The sequence below is a fragment of the Kogia breviceps genome, chromosome 14 (assembly GCF_026419965.1).
Source record: "Kogia breviceps isolate mKogBre1 chromosome 14, mKogBre1 haplotype 1, whole genome shotgun sequence".
Taxonomy (NCBI): Eukaryota; Metazoa; Chordata; class Mammalia; order Artiodactyla; family Physeteridae; genus Kogia; species Kogia breviceps.
The window spans coordinates 26674337-26685598 of NC_081323.1; the positions used below are offsets into that span (position 1 = coordinate 26674337).

The 11262-nt window shown below is 59.7% G+C and overlaps 1 protein-coding gene across 8 annotated transcripts in view; it reads left to right on the forward strand.

Moving 5' to 3' along the window:
• AXIN1 (axin 1) overlaps positions 1 to 10907 on the forward strand; it is a 65389-nt gene extending 54482 nt beyond the window's left edge. For 3 of the 8 annotated variants that reach the window (XM_067012755.1, XM_067012756.1, XM_059036343.2), the window contains 6 exons: positions 2393 to 2922; positions 3442 to 3612; positions 5645 to 5890; positions 7595 to 7702; positions 9341 to 9508; positions 10136 to 10907. In XM_067012755.1, coding sequence (XP_066868856.1) covers positions 2393 to 2922; positions 3442 to 3612; positions 5645 to 5890; positions 7595 to 7702; positions 9341 to 9508; positions 10136 to 10262 — 1350 coding nt within the window. In that variant the 3' untranslated portion in view covers positions 10263 to 10907. Of the gene's footprint in view, positions 1 to 2392; positions 2923 to 3441; positions 3613 to 5644; positions 5891 to 7425; positions 7703 to 9340; positions 9509 to 10135 lie in introns of all 8 variants that reach the window. The other 5 variants (XR_010836468.1, XR_010836470.1, XM_067012757.1 and 2 more) reach the window with 3 other exon arrangements.
• Positions 10908 to 11262: the final 355 nt, after the last annotated feature.

The following is an 11262-nucleotide window of genomic DNA, read 5'->3' on the forward strand; positions in this document are numbered from 1 at the left end:
TTCCCGTGGAGTGCAGGTGCTTCGGCAGAAGCTTGGCCCCGGGTCACGCGTGTGATGAGGCCGCGTCTTCCTCAGCCAGCAGCATTTCCACAGCACTACCTCTCTGTGAGGCAGCCCCGAGCACATCGCTGTTAACAACTCTTAAAACCAACGTGCTTAGTACATAACGTATGTAACATTCCATGAAAGAACTTTAAGAAAGAGAGAATTCACCACCTTTTCATTGCAGGCTTGAGCTTTCGTAATCGTTCTGTTAAGTTTTCAGTCTTGGCTCAGGGGCTGCGTGTGCTTGTGGTCCTGGCAGGTCAGCATTCTGGGCGAGACATCCTACAGGCAGCTGCAGCTCTAGATATTGAGTGTGCTTTTCTGACATCTGAGTCTGAGACTCTTTCTCTTTGTGGCGTCCCTGGTAGGCGCTTGGTGGCTGTGCCTGGAGCTCATGAGCTCTCAGGGGAGGGGCTGGACCAAACGGTGTTCTCTGACTTAACAGAAAGTGTCCAAATGAATGTCTAGTATCATTTCAGGAACTGGTCGGTGGGCACAGGGCCTCAAGCTCAGGCAGGCTGCCACTTGCAGTGGCCATTGGCCATTGGCGCCTGGCCTCAGGATCACGTTCTCAGGTGCACGGCTGCTCTGATTGGTCTGCTCCCACAGGCATCCCTCAGTCCCCAGCAGTGTGGCACCCTGCCCAGCAGCTGGCAATGCGGTCTTGAGTCTCTTACTCCGTGTGACTTTGTAAGCTATATGAATCATGCTGTAAGTGAGAGAGTCCTTATTTAAGAGGAATAACTACAGTATTTTTATTTTTTGCTGTGCTACACAGCTTGTGGGATCTTAGTTCCCCAACCAGGGATCGAACCCATGATCCTGCAGTGAAAGCGCCAAGTCCTAACCACTGGACCTCCGGGAAAGTCCCACAACAGATTTTTTTTTTTTTTTTTTTTTTTTGCGGTACGCGGGCCTCTTGCTGCCGTGGCCTCTCCCTTTGCGGAGCACAGGCTCCGGACACGCAGGCTCAGCGGCCATGGCTCACGGGCCCAGCCGCTCCGCGGCATGTGGGATCTTCCCGAACCGGGGCACGAACCCGCGTCCCCTGCATTGGCAGGCGGACTCTCAACGACTGTGCCACCAGGGAAGCCCCCACTACAGATTTTTAAATAACTTACTTTCATTGTAAAACTTGGAAAATAAAAACAAAAAACAAATACTAGCAGCTGAATGGTTACGTAAATCTATAATATCAGTATTATAGAACTCTAAAATTGAATTTCTGCACATGCAGAGCTATTAAGAAAAACTAGATGTCAGATCCCCAGGAATTTGGAGGTTCCCTCTTGCTCTCTGCTGCCCTAGGTGAATAGTATCAACACTGCAGTGCCCTGGGGAAGACTTGGCGAGGAGTCTCCCAGCCCCTCATCCCTGCAAAGCACAGGGGTCGGGATGGGGACACAGGATGAGGTGCAGCAGCCCAGGGGTCTGAGGCTCTGCCAGGGTGGCTCCCATCTGTGCCCACAAGGGTGTGTGTTCCCCCTCCATCCATCCCTCTCTCCCTGTCTGTCCTCTTCAGTGCCATTTTCCATCCTGAGTTGCAGTGCCCACAGCTGACGGCATGTCCGAATAACATTTAGGTACTTTTGCAGTGGTGAGTTTTGTGGTGAACTCCCAGAGGTTTTTTGTGTTAAAGTGCAGGGTGGCTTAGTCGCCCGTTTTCTCAGTTATGACCAGACATACTCAGCATTCTGGTTTGGGCAAGTCAATAAGACAAGAAAATAAACGTGACTAGTATCTTTTGGAATTAAAGTGATCGAATATTTATGTTTATAGATATGGTTATGGTAATTCTCAGAGAGTCAAAGGAAATTCTGTTAGTTTAATGTCAGAATTTATTAAGACACCAATAACAAGATAAGCAAAAACCAAGAGCTCTTCTGTACAAGGACAATATTCCCTTTGAAAATATGGTGGAAGATATGGCAGTAAGATTGAGGAATAGGAAAACTCAACTGAAAAAAACCCCAAATTTTTATTGATAAGCATAAAAGAAAGTAGAACTAGTGCCAGGATTCCCAGTGGTCTCCGCGGCACTGGCATTGTGCCCCCTCCTCGCCACGTACCCGCCACACTTGGGTCGTGAGCCCAGCCTCCATCCGTCTGCACCCTCTTGCCGTGCAGACTGCCCAGAGCCCAGCCGCGCTTGCTCGGGACTCAGCAGGGACAGGAGGGGCTCTGGGGGCCACTCTGGGTCAGGTGGCCTCTCCAGCACCTCACCTGCCCAGCCTCATCCCAGGTTTGGGGCTCCTGGCCTTTGCTTGTTTGTGGTTTGTCTCCCCAAGCATGGGGTTTCCGCAGTGTGGCCAGTGCCGAGAGGTAACGTATGGCCTTGTCCCCATAGGAGGAAGAAGGTGAGGATGGTGATGTGTCCTCTGGCCCCCCAGGGGCCAGTCATAAGCTGCCTTCAGCCCCGGCCTGGCACCACTTCCCACCCCGCTACGCGGACGTGAGCTGTGTGGGGCTGCGGGACGCACACGAGGAAAACCCTGAGAGCATCCTGGATGAGCATGTGCAGCGAGTCATGAGGACACCGGGCTGCCAGTCACCGGGGCCCGGCCACCGCTCCCCGGACAGTGCGCACATGCCCAAGATGGGGGTGCTGGGGGGCACAGTGCCCGGGCATGGAAAGCACATGCCCAAGTCGGGGGCGAAGCTGGACACAGCTGGCCTGCACCTCCATAGACACGGCCACCACCATGGCCACCATGGCTCGGCTAGGCCCAAGGAGCCAGCTGAGGCCGAGGCCTCCCGCCGGGTCCAGAGCAGCTTCGCGTGGGGCCCAGAGCTGCACGGCCATGCGGCCAAGCCCCGAAGCCACGTGGAGAGCATGGGCGCCGCCGCCACCACCACCAGTGACAGCCTGGCCTACAGGTGAGTGTTTGCGGCGGTTCCCTCTTTCTGCATCTGTGTCAGGTAGGCTGTGTGTGTCTCCAGGAAAAAGGGGTCAAGGTGAGAGGCCGTATCTCCTGTGGCCTCTGTTCAGCCTGCAAGCCAGGATTCCCCTTTAAAAGTCATTAAATCAGGGTCAGCCACAAAGACAGCAGGCACCTGGGTGCACTGGCCGCTGGAGCTCCAGCCTTGAAGCATGGTCGGGTCAGATGCATCCGTTTCGGAGGGCAGTGTCTGGGTGAGGAAGGGTGGCCAGGCCCTGGATGCCTCCACCTTGGCTCCAACCCTCCCGGCCCGTGCTGCCTGGACGCCTGCCTTCCTTTCCTTCCCACCATAGAGTCCGCCGAAACAACCCCACTCATGCCTGCAGAGCCAGGGCAGAGGTCCCACGTTCAGGGAGGGGCCCTTCCAGGCCACCCTCCCATAGCCATGAGGGTATGGGCCAGCTGTCCAGCATCGGGCCAGCTGAAGTAGCAGGTGACCCGGGTCTTGCTCTTGCAGCGGGAAGGCAAGCATGACCTCCAAAAGAAACTCCAAGAAGGCCGAGTCGGGGAAGAGCACCAGCGTGGAGGCGCCAGGCCCCTCTGAGGACGCAGAGAAGAACCAGAAAATCATGCAGTGGATCATCGAGGGCGAGAAGGAGATCAGCAGGCACCGGAAGGCTGGCCACGGGTGAGAAGCCATGTGTGGACGTGGGCCCTGTGCAGTTGTGGGCACAGGCGTCCAGAGCCACCCCGCCAGCCTCTAGTGCCCCTCTGCCAGCATCCCGAGCATCTGGTCTTAGTGCAAGTCACATGCCACGGAAGCATGAATTCCTTGGGGTCCAGTCCATGGCAGCATGAGGTCAGCGCTTCCCTGTGTGGACCCTGTGATGGGGTGGGGGTCATCAATGAGCTTCAGTGTCCTGGGCAGGAGTGCCCACTGGTGGAGTCAGTCTGAAGTCGCTGCAGCCTCCCCTGCCCCACCGGGGAGGGGCCTGCTACCACGTGGCTGCCCTCCTGTGAGAAGGAGCTAAGGCAGGGCCTGCACGAGGAACGTTATCAGCCTGACCTGCTTGTCCTCAGGCTGCCGGGGGCAGTTCTCATCTGATCTGTGTCCCTCTGAGCTCTGTATCGGTCTCAGTGTCACCCCTGTCCCCTTCGTGGTGGGGACAGGGCTGGGCGGGGTCCTGGGGCTGGTTGGGTCAGCCCATGGGCGGACTTCCCTGGCCCTCGCCCTTCCTGGGCGTTCCTGGGAAGGGCCGAGTGGTGTGTGTGAGGCAGGTGAGGCAGGTCATTGGCGACACGGGGTCCCTGTGTCTTGTGTCCACGTAACCTTGGAACAAGCCCCCTGCCAGAGTGCAGACCCTTTGAAGTCACAGAGCCTGACCTGGTGCGGGGGCCTCTCTGGGAGCCCCTCTCTTGCTCTGGTGGGGGTGGATTTTTGGCTTCTCTGGATTTCTCTCTTTTGCGATTTTCACAAGGGCTGGCTGTCCTTGGCCGCTCCCCCAACCCCAAATGGAGGGTTGGAGGGCTTCTGTGGGTAAAGAGTAAAAGTTTAGAAACAGCCTCCTGGGTTTGGAAGGCTCCTCCTGCCCTCTGGCTGGGCTGCAGGTTCTATCAAATGCTGATGCTGCAGCATCTCCACCAGGCACTTCTTGGGATCTGTGGGCCCAGGGGAGGTGAGGCCCGTAGAGGGGAGAATGCAGGGGAGGTGGGGGCAGGGAGTGAGGGGTAGGGGGATGGGGTAAGGTCTCCCTGTGGCTGGCCTTGTGGGACTTTTTAGGAGGAGGCCACCTCCCCCTGGGGTACATTTCCTGGGCAGTTCTGGCATCATAAGGGCACTGGGTCAGCCCACTCCCCCCAGGGCCCCTTTCTTGGGATTCCCTCCTTTTTGCTCCTGGGGCTAAGCCCCCCTTTCTGAGGCCTCCAGCCTAGCTGAGAGAGGCAGATGTTTTCACTCGAATTCCATTCAGTGATTGAGTGACGGCAGATCACACAGATGTAAAGCACGTTCTCAGTGTCTGATGACGGGGGGCATGATGTCACATGGAGGGGGAAATCAGGAAAGATCACATGTTCAGAATTATGCTAATTACATCAAGTATTTTTGTTTTTCTTTTTAACTTATTTATATTGGGCTGCGTTGGTTCTTCGTTGCTGCGTGGAGCCTTTCTCTAGTTGTGGTGAGCAGGGGCTACTCTTCGTTGCAGCGCGCAGGCTTCTCGTTGCCATAGGCTTCTCTTGTTGTGGAGCATGGGCTCTAGGACAGGCGGGCTTCAGTAGTTGTGGCGCACGGGCTTAGTTGCTCCACGGCATTTGGAATCTTCCTGGACCAGGGCTCAAACCCATGTACCCTGCATTGGCAGGCGGATTCCTAACCACTGTGCCACCAGGGAAGTCCCTGTGTCAAGTGTTTTTAATGGAGAAGGAAATACACTGAATATACCAAGAGTGGCTGTTGCTGAATTACATTTATTTTTTCTTTGAATTTCCTGTTTCAGGTTTTTCACAAAGAGCACTTATTTTAATATCAAAATACTTTTCAATAACACTGAAAACTTTTCTTTAAAAGAAATTTTCATGGGGAAGCAGAAAAAAAAAGGTATTCACATAGGATGTGATTTATATTTCAATACACAAGTTTCCAGGAAGGACTGTATGTTCGAGGTGCAGGGGGCCGTGGGGGGCGTGGGCACTGCTCACCTTGTTCTCTGGCCCCACAGGTCGTCCGGGGCAAAAAAGCAGCAGGCCCACGAGAGCTCCCGGCCCTTGTCCATTGAGCGCCCCGGGGCCGTGCACCCCTGGGTCAGCGCCCAGCTCCGGACCTCCGTGCAGCCCTCGCATCTCTTCATCCAGGACCCCACGATGCCGCCCAACCCGGCCCCCAACCCTCTGACACAGCTGGAGGAGGCCCGCCGGCGCCTGGAGGAGGAGGAGAAGAGGGCCAGCAAGGCGCCCTCGAGGCAGAGGTACGGGACCTCGGGAGAGCAGGGCTGCCTGCTATGTGGCCGAGGGCTGGGAGGGCAGGTGGTCATCACACTGTCCCTCTGGGGAGGGAGGGGGAGCCCTTCCTGTGTCGCAACTGCCCTGCGCATGCGCTCTCGCCCTTACCTTGGGACTGCTGGATCACCATTGGCTGCTATGCTGGCTGAGCCAGGAGGTGATGGTCCTTGGGGCTCCCAGTTGCCTCCACGAAGGGGGCCCAAAACATGTGGTTCACAGCTACACGGAGGGGAGCCCCGATGTCACGTGCAGGCAGGAGCCTGCCTCATCGGTGCTGAGATGTGCGTGGGTGTAAACTCTTCTCCTGGAAAGACCCCAGCCCCACAGCCCTCCTCACTGTGCCCTCCTTGGCCTTCAGGGCCAGGGTGGCCCCAGCGGGGCAGGAAGGCTTCCCCTTTATGGGGGACAGGTCGTCCCTCCAGGCTGGACTCTTGCAGCTGGGCCTTTGAGGTCACTTTCCTGGGCCTGCTGACCCATCAGGATTACCAGGTGGATCAGGGTCTCTGAGGGGCCTGGAAATCTGGGGAGTGTGGTCATCAAACTGCAGCTACTGTTTTTCTTGGATGTTACTGGCTCCCATTGCCCTTGGTCAGCTGGGCATCTGGGGTCTGGCCTCACCGTGTTTGGGTCCATGCTGCTCTGGGGAAGCTGGTATCAGGGTGCAGACCCTGCTCAGTGTCCGTCTCGGGCATAGCTGGAAGCCCGCATGTGTCCCCCAGGTCACTGAAGGTGACCATGTTTACGCCTAGCTGTCTCACACCCCGTGATCTCGTTCGTCAGCATAGAGCCGGGGAGCAGGCTGCGCAGGTGGCCTCGCCTGGTGCTAGCATGTAAGCTGGAGGCCATTGGGGCAGCAGCGGGGCCACCGTGGGGGCCAGGGTGTGTGGACACCCTCCCTGCCGTGAGGACCCCCTGCAGGGGCTTCCTGACCCATCGTCCTTGCTGCCCACTGTCTGTTCTTCCCGTGAGTACTCACAGGCCCTGCCCAGCGGCACGTCCTGTCTGGCTGGTGACGCTGAGCTGAGCCACACGGGCAGCTCTGGCACCTCCATGGTGGTCAGCCTAGGGCACGTGGGCCTTTTGTAAGTGGCTACAGACCAGAGAGCTGGGCCCTCCTCGTGGGGTGACCTCCACCCAGGCCGGTGAAAGAGAAGTTCTGTCAGGGCCGCAGAGCATCGCCCCCGGGGTGGAAGGCCACTGGGAGAGGAGCTGCCGGGCAGCGAGTCCCCTTCAGACAGAGCAGTGGCTGCGCTCCAGAGCCCAGGTCGTGTCGAGTGCTGAGTAGGAAGAGCTGCACCCCAGGGAGGAGGCCAGGGCAGCTCCTCTCAGAAGGCGAAGGCTCCTCTGAGTGTGCATGAAGTGACAGGACCCCAGCATGTTCCCGGTGCCCGAGGCTCTGCCCAGATGAGGGTCTGGGAACCCTGGATGGATGGAAGCAGCGTCGTCCTCTCAACTCATCCTGATGAAGCCCTGATCCTCCCGCCCTGCTCCACAACCCAAGGAGGGCTTTGGTGTCCTGTCTGCTGCACACAGTGGGAGCCTCGTCTGTGGTGACAGAGCGTCTTGGGAGCCCCTGCTCCGTCTGCCCGCTGGTCTCCTGTGGTCACCGCCAACCGCTGCTGGAGGCCCTGCCCAGGCCCATGCGGCTCACTGACGCCGTTGTTCCCTAGGTATGTGCAGGAGGTCATCCAGCGGGGGCGCTCCTGTGTCAGGCCAGCGTGCACGCCCGTGCTGAGCGTGGTGCCAGCGGTGTCCGACCTGGAGCTCTCCGAGACAGAGTACGTGCGCTCCCCCCGGGTCTTCCCGGTACTGCCCAGCCGTACCGCGCCTCCGGCCAGGTGCTGCAGTGGCGCAGCTGTGCCCGCGATGGGAGCTCAGGCACTGCACCTGAAGAGCTGGGTCTGCAAGTGTATCTCTGTCAAAGGAACTGCTGACCGTCCACGTGGTGACAAGTGACCAACAGGCCAGAGAGGAGGTCCACTCGCCTCCCGCACTCTGGCCTCATGTCCCCACCAGGCCTTGGGACTCTGGTCAGCGATCTGCCTGGCTTGATGGGGTCAGTGCTGCAGCCCTGACTCCCCTGGCGCTGCTGACTGCAAGCGTCAGCCCTGGGCACTTGCACACAGCAAGCGGGCTCTGTTCTCACGTGGACCACAGGCACCTGCGGGTCGGCTCCCTGGGCATGCACGGGCCAGGCTGGGTGCTGGGGAGCCAAAGGCCATATGTAGACAGTGCTGGCCACCCTGCCCCTGCACTTCTGCTCAAGACAGAGAAGAAGGAAGGGGCCCCCACCTCAGCCTTGCCAGGCTGACCCCAGACAGTACTTCATCACACCCGGCTGAGTGTGCTGAGGGGCTCACGGCCTCCCCATAGGTCACTCCTCCAGTGGCCCCTGGAGAAGCAGGGACTCGGCCTCCCTTCTGTAGAGAATGGACCCCACAGGAACCCCAGCTGGGCTCCCAGGACAGCCTGGGCTTGAGGTTGCAGGACTGAGGGAAGGGAAGTGGGTGCTGGGAGTCTGATTCAGGCAGTGGATGGCCACACAGCTGAGGTGACCGCCTGCTCTATGCCCAAGAGCACCAGGGTGGGGGGGGTCCACAGGGAGAGTAGAGCCTGCTATGAGCTCAGGTGGCCTTCCTGACGTGACACTGACACGTCCAGCTGGCCAGGGCAAGGGCTGCGCCAGGCTCTACCTGCACAGCTCTGGAGCAGTCACAGGACAGGATGCTGGAGGAGATGGGTGCTGCCTCAGCCTGGGCAGGAGGCGCTGCTGGCCTCAGCGCTCTCTGGAAGTGTGGCTGGCTGCTGCCTGTGGTCTTGTGACAAGCTCTCTGCCATGAGGCAGATCCGTGTCAGGATCCGTCACAGTTCTATTCGTCCAGTCCCTGGCCTTAGGTGTTTCTGAAGTTTGGGGCTGTAGGCCTTACTAGGACACGAGCAGTTTAGCCCAGCCTCGAGGCGGTGGCTTGTGGCGGGTTCCGTGGCCTGGCTGTCTCATGCAGCCCAGCAGAGGCATCCGCTGTGGGTTCCGGCTGTGAGAAGCCTGCTCGCCCAACTTCACGTGGTCTGGGTAGTGGGTGCTGCCCGCCAGGCAGCTCAAGCCACAGTGAGACCAGAGCCTCGCAGTGGGTGGTGGGCAGGCCGAGGCGCCGGTTGGACAATTGGCAGGCAGGCGATGAACTGCTGTCCGTGTGGGTCAGGGCACGTGGCTGGCACAGGACTGGAAACCTGGGCTGAGGTGCCACACGGGGTGAGCCCCCCCCGGGGCTGGACGTGGCTATGTGGGTGGGGCAGGCGTCAGGGCCTGTGGATGTGTGGCACTTCTGAGTGTGGCGCAGCCCACCCTGCAGGCCCTGCTCTGTCGTTTACTGGGGGGCCTGGGGCCCAGCAGTCACTGCAGCTTCTCCGCCCCCCAGGACAAAATCGCAGAGGAAGGCAGGCGGTGGGAGTGTCCAGTCGTGCGACAGCATCGTCGTGGCCTACTATTTCTGTGGGGAGCCCATCCCCTACCGAACCCTGGTGAGGGGCCGTGCGGTCACCTTGGGCCAGTTCAAGGAGCTGCTGACCAAGAAAGGCAACTACAGGTGAGAGGCAGGGGTGGGGTCAGCTCAGGAGACAGTGCTGTATGCTCACGCCTCGTTGAGTCCTTGCCTCCACCTGTCTGCCATGGGCTGTCGGCGTGAGCCCCGCGATGGATAGGGCATGGGTAGCCTCAGGTGGCTGAGGGCTCCAGGCCGAGCAAGGGGTCTGGAGGGTCTGTTGGTCCCCGTGCTGGTGTGACCTGAGTTGGCCTCGTCTCAGCCTCCTAACCATCCTCCGCAGGTCTGCCCTGGGCTGCCCAGCCCTGCTGGCCTGAGACCAGCCCCTGCAGGCTCCTCATCGGGCTCTGTAGGTCGGGTGGGGCCCGTGGGGTCTCGACTGGGGTCAGCCCACAGTGGGCCTGCCTGAGTGGTTTGTTATGGCCACTGGAGGGGGCCTGGGCCGAGTGTAGGCGCTTTAGCCCAGTGGAAAGGACAGAAACCCCACGCCCACCCACTCCTCCCCCACAGCACCTAGAGGCCGGGGCAGGGACCCCGCATATGGTCACCGCACGTGTCCAGCACCGGCACTCAGGCACCGGGCAGAACCGGCTCGCGTGCCCTGCAGGAGGTGTTGGGGGCGGCCGCCAAACTGCCAGACGCTGCCGCCCTCACCGCCCCTCCCGCCCGCAGATACTACTTCAAGAAGGTGAGCGACGAGTTTGAATGTGGCGTGGTGTTCGAGGAGGTGCGCGAGGACGGGGCTGTGCTGCCCGTCTTCGAGGAGAAGGTCATCGGCAAGGTGGAGAAGGTGGACTGACGGGCAGGCCTGGCCTCCGCGCTGCGCACCACGAGGGCCTGTGCCGGGTCGCAAGAGGGTGGCAGACACGCGGCTGCTGGTGGAAGGTGGGGTGCTGCCCACCTCACAGCCGCCACCCCTTTGGTCCATCTGTGTTCAGGAGGGCGGGGGTCCCTCTGGGGTCCCATAGGCTTCCACCCATTCCTCTGCAGGACACTCAAGAGCCCACCCAGCAGGGAGCCCACCATGGGGCTGCCTTGAGACCCTCCCCCACGGCCCCCTGCTGCTAACCGCGGACACCCCCGGCGCTCACCCCACAGGCTCTGCTCCTTCCGGGACTCGCCCTCCATGGCCTGCCCTGTCCCAGAGCCGGGGTGCAGGGGGCCCCATGGGGCCTCTGTCCATTGTACATGTCACCGAGTGCCTTCAACACAGCTTGTCTCTTGCCTCACTGTGTGGACCCGGCGACAGAGCACCGAGGCCCAAGCATGGGCTCAGCGGGTCCCGGGCCCCTCCCTCCTAAGGGCCCATGTAAATATGTACATTTCTCAGGCTTGGGCCAGCGGGGAGGGGCTGCCCCAAGCCCGTTTTTCATGCGCTGACTTGTACAATTATCTTTTCAAAGGTACTTGGATAATAATGAAATAAAACCATTTTTGAATCTTCCCTGGCTGTGGACTGCACCTGTCCAACATGGCTGGTGGGAATGCCCCTCGGTTGACTCCTGGGATGTGTGCCCTGTCTCCCAGCCACCAAAAGAAGTCAGGCCAGCCTCCGTGGTGGGGGGGGGGGCCGTGGAGCAACGCTAGCAGAGCTTGGGAGAGGAGTGGGCCCAAAGCTGGCAGCAGCAATGCCATGCTCCCCCTTGCTGCCCCAGTGGATCCTCAGACCTGAGCCAGGGAGCCATCTTCCATCCAAGATGTGAAGGACCCAGGAGGCTGAGATTGGGCCCAAACCAAGGGCCAGGGGGCCTGCCTTGCTCAGGAACCACACACACAGTCCAGGACCAGAGCACTTTATT